Genomic DNA, 19,705 nt, shown 5'->3' on the forward strand with positions numbered 1-19,705 from the left:
AACACACACACAAATACACACACACACACACACACACAATCAAGTTATATACTGTCTTATTTTGGGTTTATTGCTGTGACAAAACAGCATGACCAAAAAGTAAGTTGTGGAAGAAAGGGTTTATTTAGCTTACCCTTCCAGATCGTAGTCCACCATTAAAGGAAGTCAGGATAGGAATTCAAGCAGGGCTAGAACCTGAAGGCAGGAGCTTATGCAGAGGCCATGGAGGGGTGATGCTTATTGGCTTGCTGCACTTGATCAAAACATTCTTCATGAAGCTGAAAAGATGGCTCAGTGGTTAAGAGCACTGACTGCTCTTCCAGAAGTGATAAGTTCAAATCCCAACAGCCACATGGTGGCTCACAACCATCTAAAATGGAATCTGATACCCTCTTCTTGTGTGTCTAAAGACACTACAATGTACTCACATACATAAAATAAATAATTATTTAAAAAATAAACATTTTATAAGAGTGAACCACAAGACGGAGTGTATGGCTCATGCTGCCATGATTTCCTCTTCATGATAAACTGTATTCTCTTGAACTGCAAGCACTTCCTCCCTCAAGTTCATTATTGCCAAGGGTTTTGTTGTAAAAATGAGAAGATATGGCAACAAATATGACTCTTTTCAAAATGACTTAGAAAAAAATTTTAATTGTTTATTTCTTTAAATTGTGTTGAGGATCTGATGGCTATGATGCTAAATCTCTAGGTCAATTGTAGAAAACTGATATATTTACAGATTTAGATATTTTCTTCATAGATATTGATTTCTTTAGATCTTCTTTGAGTCTTCTCATCTGTATTTTGAAGTTGTCAGTTTATGAGCCTTATACATTCTTTCTGAGATTTATTCTTAAATATTTTAGAGTCAGGATGCTATTATAAATATTTTTACAAGTAAATATTTGTTCATTCTTTACTTATCTCTAATATGTATTTCCTGAGAGTGCTCAGCCAGAGTGTTAGGGATCTTATTTTTACCAGTCTTTAAATCTTTGTTCACAGGCATCTTCAGAAGCATATTTAGTGAAGAATTTAAGATAAAGTGAAGTATGAGTTCTTGACAACATTTAAAATTTGAGTTTAGATATAAATGTTTTATTTTGCTTTGATGACTGTACTGTGTTTCTCATTTATACTGAAAATTCCAGTTCTCAGTGACAGACAAGAACGGCTCATTTGTTTTATCCCTGCTAATACAACAATCTCAAAAAAGCAAAGCAACACCCTCAGCAACGAAGCAATTCTAAGAAGCAATTTACAATGTTTTGAAGAGATCTCCACCCCAAATTGTGATATCTCATTAGAAACAGAGCCACATATACAATTTGATTTAATAAATTATGCTTCAATGTCATTCAAAATAGTTCTCTGCATGGTGCTGCCATAAATGTAATAGATTCATTTTACTCATTTGTTTTAGACTTTTATCGTCAGCTTTTCAAATTTATTTTTATTTTACACAGATACTCTAAAAATATCTCTATGTTTTAAAATTTAAATTCATAAGATAGATGATATTCAGGAGCATTCAACTCCTTCCCTTTCTCTTTTGCCTTGTTTCTTCATCATAATTGTTAGTTTTTAATTTATTCTTACATTTAGAAATATAAAAAATAAAGCACTAGCTTATATTATGCATGCAAAATAGATTACATAATTACACTGCCATGTTTTTTATGAACAGAGGCATACCAAATTTAACTATTATTTACATACTGATATTTCCATGGACCTTTTATGACAGGGTATATACACATTCCACATTATTTATGAATGTGTAGTCCTCTCATGCGAAGGAAGCATTATTAATTCAGTCAGTCCTCTACTGAATATTTTCTAAGTCTTTTCCCACCATAAATAATGCTGCAATAAAAGGCTTCTACATATGTCCTTTCATCTTTTCACCAGTATACCTTCCGTATGGATGTTGAGAAGCAAAATTTTTAGATGAGAGAATAAATGCATACTTTTGCTAGATAGATATTGCCAGCTTTCATTCAGTGTTGACTGTGCCAGTTTGCATTTAGATTAGCAATGTATGAGTGCCTGTTTCCTTACTGCCTTTCCAACAGAATATGCTGGCAGAATACTTGATTTTTTCTAATCAGAGAGGTAAGCAATGGTACCTCATTTATATTTCCTCCCCACTTCTTTTTTTTTTTTTTTGTACAGAGAAATTGTAAAAAAGAGGATCACTCTGTTTTCCAGAACTTAAAAATAAGTTGCTGAGATTGTAGACATGGCTCAGTTAATATAGCAATTGTTAAGCAAGTATGAAGGCTAGAGTTCTGCTTTCTGGAATCCATGGGGACGCTAGGGCACAGGTGGAAGCCACCTGAAATTCCAGCGCTGAGGAAGTAGAGACTGGGGATCTCTGGGGCAAACTATCTAGTGAGATCAGAATGGTCAGCTCTAGGTTAAGCAAGAGACACTTCCTCAAAAAACTAGGTAAAAAGTGGTGGAGAGTGGCACTTGATGTCAGCTTAGAGCTTGCACATGTACATTCATGCATTTGCACATGTATCTACCTGCCTGCATGCAAACATGCATATACACATGTATGTATTTCATACATACAGACACATACACACAAAAGAGAATAACTGGCTGGCATGTCGCTCCACATGGTTCACTGTGCGGTTTTTAGAGACCAGGACATTCTCCTGAGGAAATTGCAGTGTCATCAGGAAGCTAACTACCACATGCTAATAATGCGTGCTCTGCTCTTTGTCACATTTTCTCAGCAATGTTCTTTGTAGGAAAGAGATCCAGGACCACATCATGGAGTTATTTGCAATATATCAGTATTTTTCAGTTGTTTCTTTCATGAACTATATTCTCCCATTCTGGTTATTTTGTAAAATGTCCCTATTTGGCTTTGGCAAATGACACATACTCGTGTGTGTGTGTGTTTGTGCGCACGCCTGTGTGTCTGCTTCTTTGTATCAGGATGTACATGATTAAAATTTGTTCTATTACTTGTAATATCAACTTAGGTTACTTAATTATAGGATGTCTGCAAGTTCTTATCTTTTTGTAAATTGCTATTTTTCTTTTTGTAATTAATAGTTACTTTGTTGAGGAATATTTTGAGACTAGCTAAATAGACTATTTCCATGAAATTTTCACCCACTAGTTTTATTTTCTACCGATGTTTCTTGATTTAATTATTACTTTTACTTGATAAATAGGGATTTTCTAATTTGAACTTCTTAATTATTTAATTGCCGTCTTGCTGCAAGGAAAGAAATCTATTTTTTCTTTCTACTTATTTATCCAGTAACCTGTGCCATCACGGATTCATGAAACCATATTTACTCAATGGTTATAGATCTTCATTATTCTTTACTTTGTTAAAATCTTTACAGATTTAGGCAGCCAGGCCCCTTATGTGACTTTAAGATCTTTTTGTTGTTTCCATTGTTCTTTGAACATTTTCCGATTTAATGACACAGCGAGTTTTCAGCTTTTATTTTACATTTCTTTGACAGATTGTAATCAATTTTTTTCTGTAAGAAGTTTTCATGACTGGGAGTGTGGGAGTATGGCTAAAATTGAAAATCCAGTACTTGGGTGAATGATGTGCTTGTCCCTATTAGGAGATCACTGTATTTGGGTTTTCTAAGAAGAAAGAATTAGAGAGTATTATTAACGATAGACCAGCATTATAGCAATATATAGATATTCCTAGATACTTACAAGTATGTTTGTGTGTATATTCCCAGCTCCAAGTCAAGGGTCCTTTCAAGGTTAATTTCCTTCTGTATTTGAACTTTTTTTTTTAATGTGAGAAATTTTGCTTTCATTGAGTTCAGTAGATCTGCTTACTATATCAGTTCAGCCTGAATGTGACCAGTTTTCTGTCACTGTTGATGCTTTCACTATGGCCAGTGTAACTTCCATGTAACACCTGTATTACATCCCAGACCCCAACATTCCACAGGAGAGCACTGCTACTGTGGCTGTCAGAGCCAAGGCCACACACATAACCATTCGTCCCACCTAGACTCCAACACCACCAGTCGCCTGCAGCTCATCTTCCCAGCCACTTGGATAGATTCATGTCCTGTTGTTGTGATAAAATACTCTTACAAAAGCAGCCCATAAGAGAAAGGAGTTATTTGGCCCAAATTCTAGGATACAGCCTGTGGTGTCTTAAGTAAAAATATCCCCCATAGACTACAATGTTTGAATTCTTGGTCCTCTGTTGGTGGAACTGTTTGGGGAGGATTAGGAGGTGTGGTCTTCTTGGAGGAAGTATGGCATTGGGGGAGGTCTTTGAGGTTTCAAAGCCTTTCTCCTTTCCCAGTGTGCTCTCCCTCTCACTCTGCTTTTTGCTTATGGTTGTAAACAACCAGAAGCAAAGTTCTCAGCTTGCTGTTTCAGCGACCATGCCTGCTTGTTGCCATGCTTCTCTGCCATGAGAGTGATGGACTCTTTTATCCTTCTGGAACCACAAGCATGAAATGAACCCTTCCTCCCTTTAGTTGCCTTGGTCAGGGTGTTTTACCACAGCAACAGAAGGGTAACTTAATACACAGTCCTCACTGGGGTGAAGTCAAGGTAGCAGCAACATAAAGAAGCTAGTTCCATGGTACCTACAATCAAGAGCAGAGAACAGTGAATTAATCATGTGACTGTTCAGCTCCCCTCCTCCTCATCACCACCTCCAGCCTCCAGTCCGTGAAATGCTACCACCCACACTCAAAGTGGGTGTCTTAGTTACTTTTGTATTGCTGTGATACAATACCATTACTGAGGCAACTTAGAGAAGGAAGAAGGGTTTATTTGGGCTTACCGTTCCATGGGGTTAAGAATCTATCACCATCATGGCGGGAAGCATAGCAACAAACAGGGAGGCATGGGGGCAGGAACAGCTGAGAACTCATGTCTTTAACTGCAAATGGAAAGCAGAGAGAGTCAACTCAAAATGGCTCCAGGTTGTTACGCTCTAGAATCCACTCCCAATGACACACTTCCTCCTCCATCAAGGCCATACTCCCTAAGCCTCTCAAACAAGGCCACAAACTGGGGACCACACACACAAAAACTTGTGACTATTGAGGGCTATCTCATCCCAACTACCACAGTGAGTCTTCTTACTTCAATTGACCCATCTGAGACTACCCCTCACAGAGATTCCCGTAGGTTAACTTAAAAGACGGTTCCTTATTGGGACCTTCTTTCCAGTTTGTGTTAAGCTGACAAACCTATTCCTCACAGCCGTCTACATACTCAACCCCATGACCTCTTTGAAACTGAATAAGGGAAGAAAGAAGTTAGGCCATCCAGAATGGGAACCAAGAAGGAAGGAAGGAAAGAAGGAAGGAAGGAAACAAGGGAGAAAGGAAGAAATGAGTAAAAGCAAGGAGATTTTCAAATATTTAACATGCCACTTGTGTGTGTGTGTGTGTGTGTGTGTGTGTGTGTGTAAGAGAGAGAAAGAGAGAGAGAGAGAGAGAGAGAGAGAGAGAACTGTTTACACAGTTACTGTAAATCTCTTCCTTGATGTCTTTCTATATGAAAAAATACCAGTCTTTGTCTGTAAGCATCAAATATATTTTTCTGAATTTGTCATTATTTTTCCTTGGCTTACCCATCATTGCCACTCTGAGGCCCTTATTTCATGCAGTTTGTTTCCTTCCATCTTCTTGTCTTCAGAGTTTGAACCAGCATTGAGGACTGGCCTCTCTTTTCACACGCTTTACCTGCTTCTCCAGGAATCTCTAACAAGGAGCATCGGGACTATTTTCTGTGGGAATGTAACCTGACTGTCTGCTCACACTTTCAGCTGGAGCCCAAGACCTGGAATCCCGCCTCCTGGTGCCTGGAGACTTATTAATTCTGACAGGGAGCAGAGTGCAAATGCCATGTGATGCCATTCTGATTGATGGCAGCTGTGTGGTAGATGAAGGCATGCTGACAGGTACAGTGGGAGCTTCACGTTTGCAGCCTCTGCTGGGCTGGCTCGGGATGTATGTTATCACGGTCCTGGCTGGCTCTTCCTCTACCCAAATGACAATTTTGTTCAAGACAAGATACAGGATGCTGTGTGACCTTCCTACTTCTGCAAGCATTGCTTAGTCCTGCTGTGGTTGAACCTGACAGTTAAATCCAAACTGTTCCCTATGTACTCAAGTCAGCACATTCAGAATCTCACTGAACCTGTGTCCCATTTTTCTTCTTGAAATTATTTAAAAGATTGTTGGGACCATTAGATCTTTCAAAATGATAGCTTAACATACTTGCATAAATTGCCGCTTATAAACTTAGTAGGTCTGAAAACCATCAATGACATCCTGTAATTCACATGGCCAAAGTCGCATAGCCTCGGCTGAAAGTGTGAAAACATCCATGATGCAACCTTGGCCAAATCTGCCAGTTTCAGAATATACCCTGGATGTTTTGGACTGACTTTATTTTATTTTTAGCTAGCACACTGATCTGAGGGGTGGACCTTAGAGGACATCCTAGATCACAGTGTTTGTGACTAAGAATCAGAGAGGAGAAGTGACTCAGTCAAGTTTATGAAGTATAGTACAGAGATTTCAGTAAGATAAGGATGTCTTTTCTAGGGATGAAATTGAGACCAGTAGAAGTGCAGTGAGGTATTATTGTGTTTTTATTAAAGTCCATGGCAAATCCATTTCTCCCAAGCAGGCCCGACAGAAGGAACGGAGACAAGAATGCTCATCTCCCTCCTGTATACGCTTTACAGATAAAGTGGGTGGCAATTATGGCAGACCAGGTTTATTTTCCTTAAAAATCCACAGGTTCATAAAGCCCATCAACTCTGGGAATTTGCTAATGTCCAGATCAATTTTCATAGTGATGTAGCTCCGAGGCTGAATTTTTACTCCCTGCCCTGCGAAGGCCAGTTGGAGGCTCTGAGGGCATCTTCCTCAGAACTGTCCCTGGTTGCTTCCTAGCTTGAGACTTACCTTGAATTAGTACTCCACTGACTGCAATGTGTGTCTCCCACCACACTGGCACAGCTGCAACACTCAAAAGCGCATGTGCACTGAATTTCATCTTAGTGACTCTTCTGCATTCTGGCTATTTGACTATCTTTCCCCAGAATGCTCCTTGTCTTGACTTTTAACACCCTGCTCTCTCCAGGTGCTTCGAGCACTGACTGTGCCTGTTGGATTCATTCCTCACCTTCTCTTCCTCTGACTCCCTAACTGATGGCACCGTTCTGGGCTATGTTCTAGGCTTTTCCTCCTTTTACCCTTTGCTTGATTCTTAAGTAATCTCTGTCTCCTCTCATTCTCTCTCTCTCTCTCTCTCTCTCTCTCTCTCTCTCTCTCTCTCTCTCTCCAGCTTTAATTACTGCATACAAGCTGGTGATCTCTGACTAAATGTCCCTAGTGAAGGCCTCATATGATCACCAGGTCCAGGTCCAGGTCCAAATAACTATCCACTGTGCACAAGGCCTTTCAATGTGGTTCTCCCACAGTGAGCTCCAGTCCACAGTGACCCAAAGGCTCTTCCTGATCCTCTCAGAATCCTTTCATTACTGCTGCCTGCTCTCTGCTCAGGCTCCAAGCTAGGGACCATGGGTTCTCTTCTCTACTCTGTGATCTGCTGATACAAAATTCCCTTGATTTTTGTATCATCTTAACCTTCCTATTCCTTGAACTTCCTTTCTACTTCCACTCGGTCTGCATTTCTGGTTCTATCCCCTTTAGCTGTGACTTTTGTGATCACTTTCCAGTTGATTGTCCACCCTCATGAGACTTTAACCCATTCCTTGTTTCCTGGGCAGAGAATTTTGTCTTACAAGTAATTGTAATATCACTCTAGAAACTGAAGCAGCTAACCATCTCCCTGACACCTGATACAGGGTCTACAAAAAAGTTTAAGCATTTAACTGCATCACACTTGGGTTCTCTATGATTGAGCATCTGCCTAGGCCTTATGGCTTCGCTCTCCCTACACCCCACACTCTACAACAACACAGGTTGCTCTTCCGTAAGTGTCTTTTCCCAACCTATTTGAATGACTATGTTTAACCTAAAGTAACACAGTATTTATAATATGACATTTTACATATTTGGTTACATGTTGCTCTCCTCTCTTAAAATATAGAATTCTCAACAACCAGTATGTTTGCTTGTCTTGTATTCCCAAAACCTAGGCTGCTTTGCTTCATTGTCTGATGAAGTTCTGTGACACATGAGAGTGTAGAAGTAATTTACATGGGGAAGGCACTCCACCCCACAAAGTAAGATAGGTTCTTTTTCCTACAGGAGAAAGCATTCCTGTCACCAAAACTCCACTATCCGAGACGGCAAGCTCTGCACCCTGGAAGATGCAGACTGAAGCAGATCCCAGGCGACATGTTCTCTTCTGTGGTACAGAGGTCATCCAGGCCAAGGCAGCTGGCTCTGGGACTGTGAGAGCCGTAGTCCTGCAGACAGGTGAGCATCTTCTGAGTATGTTGCTTGCAATGACGCCTTCTCACTTAGTGTGTCTAGTACCTTAAAATGTATCAGGTCAAGATCAACTGTTGGATACCACAACAAATACATGTAAGTCTGTGTATTTGAAATGTTGACTTGCTGACTCAAGGGTGGCCTGTGCATCTCAGTAAGCATAGTGGCACATACTACAGTAATCACTCTTTGTGTGCTTTGCGGTCTATAAACTCTTTCTGAAGATTGAGCCAGCAGTGGAGATGCTTATCGCCTGCTCCCCCTTCACTCTGTACACAAAGAATCTGAAACTACATAAGACAAGTGGACAGTTGAAGAATGATAAGCTAATACCTGAGAAAGCTGGGCCAGAAACTCAGCATCTCTAACCAGAATCCCAAGTTCATTCCTTGTAGGAAGCAAGAAACTAAAAATTTACCAGTGAGAGCTATTAGAAAAATGAGGGCATCAGTTTTTACTGGGCCACTTCATTTTAATTCAAGCAAAGGACCCATGCATGTATGTGTGAGCACATTCCCGGGGTCACATCTTTAAAACTAAGTTATGCTCTGCCCTGGATACGGCTCCCATCTCTGGTATGCACTGAAGCTGGAGCAGAGGAGAAGACAGTCAGGGAGAGTACTAGGCTTCGAGGAAGGTAATGCTATTCCGGTCTAGCCTGATGTATTGTTCTAGTTATCTAACACTGTATTTAGGTTAATCTTTAGGTTTAGATTTTTAGAGCAGTGGTTCTCAACTTTTCTAATGCTACGGTCATTTAATACAGTTCCTCATGTTGTGTAGACCCTCCCCCATAAAATTATTTTCATTGATATTTCAGAACTGTAATTTTGCTACTGTTATGAATTCTAATTTCAATACTTTTGGAGATAAAGGTTTGCCAAAAGGAATTGTGACCCACAGGTTGAGAAACTCTTGCTCTGGCGAAAACCAAGGCAGTGTAGATGTTTAGATTACCAGCAGTAACGTTTGTTATCCTGAAAATGTGGGACATCTGTTTGTCATTTCAGGATTCAACACTGCAAAAGGGGACCTCGTGAGATCCATCCTGTACCCCAAGCCCATGAACTTCAAGCTCTATAGGGATGCCATCAGGTTCCTCCTATGCCTTGTAGGGACAGCCACCATTGGCATGATCTATACTCTGTGTGTCTATGTGCTCAGTAGGGTAAGCTGGCTTTGTATTCTTACATACACACACACACACACACATACACACACACGCACACACACACACACACATGCATACATACTCACTCTACTCTACATATTTTATTGCTATATGTAAATCTTATTTCTATATGTTGGCCTTATTTAAGGATGTGGTTTGCAGACATACTTCAAACAAGCCAAAACTCCAAAGCCCACTTACAGGCACCCAAATCCACATACGAACAATTGGTTGCTCAGTTCTGGGATGGTAATCAGATCTTGTGGGATAGTGGGGAAGCAGCTTGTTTACTGAGATGCCAGCATGATCCTCTTCTTGCACATTTCCCCATGCTTTACGCTACTTCCACATTTAGTTTGAAAAGTGAAATATTTCATAAAAGCAGCATTTTGTAGCTATCAGATGAAGATCTCCAAATGAAACCAGATGCTCAGCATTGGCAGAGCCACAGTGAGTTGGTGCACCAGTGGTCACAGCAGAACAGTTACGGGTGTTCTTTGGGGGAAAGACATTGAGAGCCGAGGTCGTCAGACAGACCCTTTGGCCAGTTGATGCTGTCCCTCAGAATAAACAGAGAAGGGAAGGGAACACACAAAGCTGTTCACTGCTGATTCAGTTCTAATGACTGAACACTTCTTTTCCAGGAACCTCCTGAGGAGGTGGTGAGGAAAGCCCTGGATGTTGTCACCATTGCAGTACCTCCCGCCCTCCCTGCTGCCCTGACCACAGGCATCATCTATGCCCAGAGGAGGCTGAAAAAGAAGGGTATATTCTGCATTAGCCCTCAGAGGATCAATGTTTGTGGACAATTAAACCTTGTCTGCTTCGACAAGGTATGTGTCTTTCATCCTCAGTCTCAGGCCATTCATCACTGCCGTTGTAATGGATAGATGCTGTTCTCTTTAGTGAGGCAGAAGTAATGGGCAGGTTACGGAGATCTGACCTTATTTTATCTCTGGTTGTGTGTGCGTGCATGTGAAATGCTAATGTTGGCACCCTGGCACATTAGATGTGAAATTCATCTGCGAAATGAATTTTTTGACCCTGGGCTTTTGAAAAGAGGGAGTAGAAAGTGAATCAGTGAATCTTTTAGGGTCCTTTCAGCCACGAGAGTCTATGAAAGACAATGGATCAAAATACACTCTGTTTCATCTAGTCAAAATCTTCACACAGGATCACACACAGGAGTACTAAACTATTGCCTGGCAACTGAGTCAATGCTTAACAAGTATTAATTGAATTATAGAGTTGGGAAAAATAAAAAAGCTTATGAAACTATGTGTTAATATGAGACTCTTGCCGACAATCCAGCCGCAGAGCACACCCTTAACTCTATGTTCTTAGCTGCAGTGTATGCTTAAGATTAACTCTCGCTTGTATGCCTCGGCTCCAAACCAGCCTCTCACTTGAAATTTTTTGCGTGTTTGTTTATGTTACATACATTAAGTCGGGGACAGAAGTGAATTAAAAGTCCTGTTAGAGGACTGGATAGAAACAAGGGCAGCATAAGAAGAGCAAAGGTCCACCATGACACCATGACAGCGCAAGACAGTATGGTTTGGGCAGTATGGCTCTCATATAGGTCAGGGTGCCGACATTAGAAGAGGATGTGTTGGACCTTGAATGTCTAACCAACATGTTTTTACATGTTTTTATGTTTTTTTTTCAAGCAACAGGGAGCAACTGGGACCTCTGTTGCCCTCAGTTTCCTTTAATTGATGTTTTTGGGTGTGTGTGTGTGAAGTAAATATAAGATAAAGTTTGCCGTGTCAAACATTTGAAGTGTCTAGTGCATTGACACTTAAGTACATGCTCACTGTTCTGTGACTGTCATTGTCATCCATCTTGAGAAACATCTTCATCTTCCTATGTGGAAATTCTGTAGCCATTAAACAGCGTGTGGAAGGCTGGGAACATTGATGTCATGGAAGTTGCCCTTTCTGAATGGTAGAGAGTCAGAAAGTTACTTGACCATGACTATGCTCCTGGCACCATGACCAGAGCAGTGTCACAGGGAAGAACAGTTTACTTATGTTGTCATATTGTGAATTTGAAAACAGAACCAGGAACAGAAGAGGTAATTGTAACATAAGCCCGAACAAAACAACGAGCAATAACTGTGAGTCTGTTTCCTCGTTATTGTTAGCTCTTACTGTGGGCTTGATGTTAAACAAATTGCTTCCTATTATTTTATTTATTATTCAAGACAGGTCTGTGTGATTATGATCATGTTGTAGATAAGGGTTTCAATGGTGGAGGGATTATGTGATATTGTACTCACACAGATGGTATTTCAACTTAGCTTGAGTTTCTCCTTGTCATACTACAAAAATTATCACGTATTTTTTTAAGCCAAAAAAGAAAGAAAAAAGAGAAAAAAAAATCAGATGATAGGCTATTTCTTTAGTCTACACAGTGCTTTGTAAGTAAAATTTCGATCCCATTACTCAGTTTTGAGGATATTTTTTTAGCTTCTACTGTAAAAATAATGATCCACCCATTTTGTTGTTTTAACTGTCTTATCAAGGCCTCTTTCTTCCATCTGTCATCAGATATGCAACCCAGTCCCCTAGGGTGACAGGAGACACTCTTTTTTTTTTTTTTAACCTCAGAGGTCACTGAGGTTTATGACCAATTCAAGGCTGTCATGTTCGAATTCCTTGCAATGTCTTTCTTAGAACCCAGATATCTATTTTATTGTGGTCCTCCTTAAAGGAACGACGATGATAATATCTTCCTGATATTTATTTCTCTATTAAAGTGTACTGCATTTGCCTTCACTACTGCCTGAGTAGATCTATGTAATCCAAAGGCTTACTTCTGTTCAGACAGGCACCTTAACAAGGGGAGGCTTGGATCCTTGGGGAGTTGTACCCTGTGACCAGAGTGGGTGAGTACTCGGAACTAATTACACTGTGATGTCTGTGACTTGCCTCTTCTCACATTTACCCTCTAAGCTACTAATGGAGACATGTTGAGCTTTGGCTTTCTAAGCAATGATTGCTGAAGTCTGATTGGTTTATTTCTCCTCTTAGAATTTCCCAGGTCTCTTTGAACATGCATATTAGCCTGCAGCTCATCCCAGTCTCACCCATAAGCTGAGGAGGTGAGGGGGAGTTTGGACACATTCCCCCAAAATGAACTTTGCTTTAAGCTATTTTCCAGAGATGTGACATTGCTATAGTCAGTCAGTAGTAGATCTAGACAGTACAAGGACACTGTCTTTCATGGAGGTGACATAGTAGGAACAGGCAACGCTGACTCTGTATCCTGCTTTTCAGGAAGAGGGATGCTTACGGAACAGTAGCTGGTGTACTCTTTTTTTCTTAACACTATGTTTCTGGGAACCTTATTTTCTGCCTGCCTGAGTCTGCACATCAGGAAAAGAGTCCTCTGTACTGTGGGTCCAGGTTAGGGGTGGGGTGGTTGGGGTGGTGGTGGGAGGAGGTAAAGGGTAGCGGTGGTGTTGACAGTTTTCAACTTGCTGTCTTAAGAGACTTGCAAACCCGGCCCTCTTGTGGCCATATCTGAGTTTGCTTCCACGTCTGCTGATGTTCCCCAGTGCCACCTCCACCGTGGTCAGGACTGGAAATGTGGTACACGTGGCACAATACTGTTTGAAAGTGAAGGCATTTCCTTGACACCTGAGCCACAAAGTATTCCATGCATACTAGGCTTACTGTAGTTCTTTTTGTAATTAAATATTTGAATTCATTCTTTTAGAATCTCATACAGTACATTTTGATCGTATTTACGTCCCTCGTCCACGCCCTGACCTACATGCCCTTCTTTGCCTACTCAACTTCTGATCCTGATTTTTTTCTTTTCAAATACATCAAGTCTGATTTATGATTATAGTTCTTCTTACATTATGCATACATAATACATACATGCATACATACATATCCATAAGAGACTTTTTTAGGCTGTGTATAATGGTATAGTCTTGTAATTTTAGCTATTGAAGAGGCAGGAGGATAGTAGCCTGGAGGACTGTTTGGGCTACTGAGCTAGTTCAAAATTGGAAAGATTTTGAGGAGGGAGGGCAAATAGATTCTGATTGGCTCTAAGCCGAAGCTCTTGCCTCTTCATAGGAAGAAACTACTGCCATTCAAATATTCTATGATGTGACAGTTTTTTCCCCAACCCAATTATTGTGCTGCACATTTGGTAAGGAGCTACCTGACATGGCTGAGGAGGAGCTAGCTCCTCTAGTGGGGCCAAGGATGAACTCGAAGACTTACTTTCAATTAGTAGATAAAACTTATGTACAACACTGGAGTTTTATTTCCATTGATTTTAGATAAAGTCACTTCCTGTGGGAAAGAATGAAGAAAATGAAGGCAATATGGATCCAAGATGCCAGGGCTGAAGAGGGGATGCACAGGGTCCTTTCCAAGGATAATCTGTGAATTTTCTCAGAATGAGCCCATTCATTCATTTACTTACATGTTTACCTAATGTCTACTGTGGGTGAATCATCTTTTATGTTGGGAGACAGATACAGAAACTATGCCCAGCCCTGTAAGATTGATTGAAGGTGGTGTACATCTAACACACCTGGAGTTTGCCCACAACTGGAAGAGAGGTGACCTAGTTACTGGGGTATGAACAGACATCAGAGCAAAGGGTGGTCCTTTTAGTCATTTCCACCTGTGTGGATGAAATAAATCAAAGAATTAAGGCAAAGTAGGAAAGAGCATGGAACAGCCTCTGAACCTTTCTAGCATTCCTGAACTAACGGGAAGGCTGGCTAGCATACTGTTGTCCTGTGGAGACTAGGGAAAGTGCAGCAAAGCACATTAAATCAAAGACCTCCAAGAAGCTCCATTTTTGGCATGAGGAGACAGGACTGAATCTTTTTCTCTTTTCTCTCTCAGATTCCAGGCAGTCCACACTTTTGCCTCAGGCAAAGCTCTGCCCCAGGGTCCACTGTGTGCTGCCATGGCCAGCTGCCACTCTCTGATTCTCCTTGATGGGACCATCCAGGGAGACCCTCTGGACCTGAAAATGTTTGAAGCCACCAAATGGGTAAGTCTCTGACCTTCAGCAAATGCAAAAATGTTTCTTTAATGGCAGCATAACACAAGCGATATCATAGCCCTTTAATACGAAACAAACATGGCGTTTCCAATGTGGTATAAAGGGCAAACTAGTCTAAGCCTGACTTTCTGATCAGGACAGCATGTATATTGTAGGTTTGCTGGGAGATTAAATGAGGTGGCCATTAAAAATCCTTAGTAGGCTGGTGAGATGGCTCAGTGGTTAAGAGCACTGACTGTACTTCCAGAGGTCACGAGTTCAAATCCCAGCAACCATATGGTGGCTAACAACCATCTGCAATGATATCTGATGCCCTCTTGTGGGGTGTCTGAAGACAGCTACAGTGTACTTACATATAATAAATAAATAAAAATTAAAAAAAAAATCTTAAAAAAAAAATCCTTAGTATACTTGTAAGTGCCAAAGCATTTAGCACCTATTGTAAGTCTAGTATTTATCAATACAATTATGATTCTTAAAGTATTTTCTAATTCTACCCTTCTGTGAGCTGGTTTTGGAATTTTCTAGAGTTAATTTGATGAGGTGGTGGTTTATTAATTGTCATGATTGCACCTTAGTATAATATATGCATAGGGCAAAGAACACATCACATTGTATCCCGTAAATGTATACAATTGTTACTTCTCATTAAAAAAAGAAAGGCAGAGCATGTACATTCCGGTATATAGGGATTAGGAAACATGGCGTTCCGCAGTGCAAGTGGGAGAGCCGCTGGAATCAAGAGTTTTATTCTATTTTATTGACTATTCCTCTAATTTCCAAGACTGAGAGCAGAATTTATTCCAGAGTTTCCCCCGAGATTCTAAACTAGTTTCAAGAGTAGATCCTCCTGTGGTTTAAAGAACTTGGCTCTTTCTGTTCTGGTTTCAGCTCTGCCCTAACTGATTCTCTTTCCGTGTGTTGGGACCTTGGCTCTTATGTCTGTAGTATGAGGGGATCAAACCAGTGCAGCGACAGCTGTATAAAAAGACAACAGAATGCTTCTCAAAAGGAACCATATTCAGAGATAGCCTTTAAGAACTCTATCTCTGGAATTACTGCGACTCTGGGCAAAGCAGGGAGAAGGAGGCAACATGGGTTGAGCTTCTTCACTGTAGGCTAACCTCTCTCCCCATGGATGTGAGCAGCTCAGGCCCTGGCAACTGTGTGAGCACCTCTGAAGAGATGTCTCTGGGGGTCCACCCTCCTCTAACAGATGTGATTGTTTTGCGGTCTCTCATCACTCTGGAATATTGCTTCTGTGCCTCTAAGTAGAGGTTACAGTTTCTTTCCTGAGATTGTTTTTTTGTCAGCTACCCAATTAGATGATTACAAAGAACTTTAATATCTTTAGGTAGAAGGTTTCCTTGCCTATAATTTAGAGTCATTATTACCGTGGCTCCTAGATGGTAATCATGCATATTGCAAAAATATACCCTGCTTGGTCCACTTTAGACAGATAGGGAACAGCATGATCAACAGTGACTCTGGGGAAAGAAAGGCTGCCAGTTGCCTGCTCCACACAAAACAAGCCCGGAGATTCATACTCAACATTTGCAAGTTAAGCTCTTTAGAAACAGAGAACGAACCTTTATGCAGCAATTCCAACAGCGAAAGCCAGATAAATTGCATGAATAATTCAGTACTGCGTGTCCTTCAAGCTCTACCCCTCTCAGTGTGGCCTGCCTTTTGCTTCCTGAAGTAGAAGAAGCCCGATTGACGAGCCTAGCAACACAGAAGGAGGCCTGTCAATATACTGAGGTGGTTGAGGAGGGTCTTTACAAGAGGAAGGTGCAAACTTAGTGTCAGTGTGTGAATAAACAAACCCCATTCAGTGAACTCTCTCCTTTGTGAAACAGGAAATGACTGTTTCTGGGGATGATTTTCACATCAAGGAAAGGCTGGCACAAACCACAGTAGTGAAGCCTCCAGACACAGTGGGCCAGGTAAGCCTCGAATGCTGATCTTCCCATAGCATCCAAACCAGGGGAAGCCGTGCTCTGACCACCAAGTTGGAAAGCACATGAATGTGTCTTGAACTGATGACGTAAAAATGTTTTATATTTCTCCTGTATCTGGTAAAACAGGGACTGAGGTGTATTGGGGGGGGCAGTTAATTCTCACTATCACTATGCCATTACGTGCCTCTCCATTTCTGGTCCATCAACCAGGTACCAGTGGAAGGACTTGCAATCGTCCATCAGTTTCCATTCTCATCAGCACTGCAGAGGATGACGGTCATCGTTCAGGAGATGGGAGGTGGCCGACTGGCGTTCATGAAAGGTGCACCGGAGAGAGTGGCTAGCTTTTGCCAACCTGACACAGGTTGGTTAGCAATTAGTGTGGGATACAAATGTGCCATACACACTTTTTGTTTCCAGCTAAAATTGTCCCCACAACATTCTAGATCCCGTTGCCGGCTGGACATCACTTACTGATTGATTCATGGGCATTCCAAACTCATCTTGGATAATGACCATCCCCCATTCCAATCCTCCAATTCCCTCATCCCTGATTTCTTTGTACTGCTATTTCCTGCAGTTTTCATCTGCTTGCTTTCCACAGCCACCACCAGAGTTCAGATTCCTTTGAGATCACAGATAAGTTCTTCATGATCTGAGTCCCCCATTAAATGTTCCCTACTGTTTTGTCCCTCATATGTTGGGCTTTCCTGAGGGGTCTTAGAGCCCTCCCTTCCCGTGTCTGAGCACATCTGGTTCCTCAGCCAGAAGCACTTTCCTTTCCTCTCCTGCCTACCTTCTCCCAGTTAAGTACAGGAGTCCCCTAAGTACTCTGCACAGCCAATCTTGGTTTTAGTTTTAATGTCAGTGTACTGTTTTTTTTTTTTAAAATCCAAATAAACATATGTCTGTAGATCGTATTATACCCTTAGTAAGTATTTGGAGAATAAAGAATTCTGTGCATTCCTTATTCTTTATTTTTCAAGTGTTCTGTCTCGTTTCAGCTTTACTGGATCCTAAGGTGTTACCCTGAACATTTTTTTTTTTCAAGACAGAATTTGTGTGGACCTGGATGTCCCTGAACTCGATCTATAGACCAGGCTAGCCTTGAACCCACAGAGATCTTCTTACCTTTACCTCCCAAGTGCTAGGATTAAAGACATATACCACCACCACTTGGCTTTATGTAACCGTAAATGTATGTTTTCTTGAGTAAGAGTTGTGTTACTGTGAAGAATATCTCTACCCATGCTGGCTAAGTAAACATTCAGTAGTAATCCTATGTTTTTGCTTTTTGTTTTTTAAACAGTACCAACTACTTTTATTAGTGAACTTCAGATTTACACGACACAGGGTTTCCGGGTCATAGCTCTGGCCTATAAGAAGCTGGAAACGGACTGCCCCACAGCCACCTTGATGAGGTAAAAGGAGAGGGTTTTCTTGCAGAAGATGGCATGGAGAAGACAGATGCATCTGACTGGGATGGGGGTCAAAGATTCTGGGGTGGGCTCAGCAACACATCTCTGAATATGGCGAATAGGGATACAGTCATGTTGCCCTGCTTAAATCACAGAGCTGATGTGAACACTCTCAGAATATATGAGAAAAAGCCGTACAGCATGCAAAACATAAGGTGACCTTAGAGTTTTGTGAAAACAGTCAAGTGGAAATAACCAGCATTTTAGAGCTTGAAACTGGGGTCCTGATCATGATATAAATTAGTTAAAAATAGTAAAACTTCATGTTTGCTTAGAAACAATACCTTCTTAATAAGAAATACACAGCTAATGAAACAATTCAATTGTGCTTATGAAATCTAGGTAATGTTTGCAGAGAAACAGGAAAACCTTCCAAGGGGTCACACTGGACAAAGTTTTGATGTGTATAAATTAAAATACGGGTCTTTAGTTGAAGTGTGTTGTAGCAATGATAGCTCTTTTTTCATTGTTGTGATTATGGTTGTGGTTTTTCTGCTATTTGGGAGCATTCTGTTAATTTTGCCTTAAATGACATTTTTAGGTTTTTGTTTTGTTTTGTCAGTCACTACTATTTATGCTTTTGTAGGGTTAATCGAGCCTCATTTCATTTTTTTAGAGTCCCACATGCTCATTTTCAAATTCATCCGACACAGCAGTCTTTAGTTGTGGCTATATTTTCACCTCTTCCCTTAGCATCTTTGATTTTATATGTGCTATTATCTGCACATATTATCTGCAAAAATTCCCCCTATATAGGAGTTAAAAGGGAGAAACAGTTTATTGTAAAAATAGTAAGTTAATAAAGTTTTAGCTGACACCAGTAAAACAAAGGAGACAGGCTGGGGGGCTTGGGAAATGGCTCAGCTGGGAAAGCACGTGCCTTGCAAATACAAGAACCTGAATTCAATCCCAGAAATCACTAGAAATGTGAGGCTTGGTGGAACTGTGCTTGTGATCACTCTGATGGAGAGGAACAGACAGGGAGGTCCCTGGGCTGACTGGCTGGCTAGCTTAGCCTAGATGGAAAGCTTAGGACAGTGAAGTACATCATTCAAGATGTCCTCTCTGGCCTCTACATGCACACACACACACACACACACACACACACACACACACACACCACGAGTACATATTCTTCCCAATGAACACGCATACATGCACACATAACCCATATACACACAGATAAACATATCCCATACACCCCTCATACATATGCACCCCCTCACACACACACATACACACACACCATACACACACAGATAAACATATCCCATACACCTCTCATATATATGCACCCCCACTCACACACACACATACACACACATCATACACACATATACACACCCCATACTCCCCCTCCACATCCTATACACACACATACACATACACACTCACACACACACCCTCATACTCTCTCTCTCACACACACACACTCCATACACACCCTCCACATACACAAACACCCCATATACACAAACATACATACTCACATCCACACACTCACACATACACACTCCCCTCCCACACACACACACCCATACTCTCACACACATAAACATGTTCTCTCTCTCTCTCTCTCTCTCTCTCTCTCTCTCTCTCTCTCTC

At 41.1% G+C, this 19,705-nt stretch overlaps 1 protein-coding gene across 2 annotated transcripts in view; it reads left to right on the forward strand.

The window, feature by feature from the left end:
* The window catches only part of Atp13a4 (ATPase 13A4), a 124,449-nt gene that overhangs the window by 69,578 nt on the left and 35,166 nt on the right, over positions 1-19,705 (forward strand). Inside the window, exons 9-17 of one of the 2 annotated variants that reach the window (XM_028753771.1) lie at positions 5,801-5,935; positions 8,262-8,432; positions 9,458-9,615; positions 10,263-10,451; positions 12,447-12,508; positions 14,499-14,649; positions 16,521-16,607; positions 16,833-16,986; positions 17,932-18,043. In XM_028753771.1, the coding sequence (XP_028609604.1) occupies positions 5,801-5,935; positions 8,262-8,432; positions 9,458-9,615; positions 10,263-10,451; positions 12,447-12,508; positions 14,499-14,649; positions 16,521-16,607; positions 16,833-16,986; positions 17,932-18,043 (1,219 nt within the window). The remainder of the gene's footprint in view (positions 1-5,800; positions 5,936-8,261; positions 8,433-9,457; positions 9,616-10,262; positions 10,452-12,446; positions 12,509-14,498; positions 14,650-16,520; positions 16,608-16,832; positions 16,987-17,931; positions 18,044-19,705) is intronic. The other variant, XM_028753772.1, reaches the window with a different exon arrangement.

The sequence above is a fragment of the Grammomys surdaster genome, unplaced genomic scaffold (assembly GCF_004785775.1).
Source record: "Grammomys surdaster isolate TR1022 unplaced genomic scaffold, NIH_TR_1.0 125956, whole genome shotgun sequence".
NCBI lineage: Eukaryota > Metazoa > Chordata > Mammalia > Rodentia > Muridae > Grammomys > Grammomys surdaster.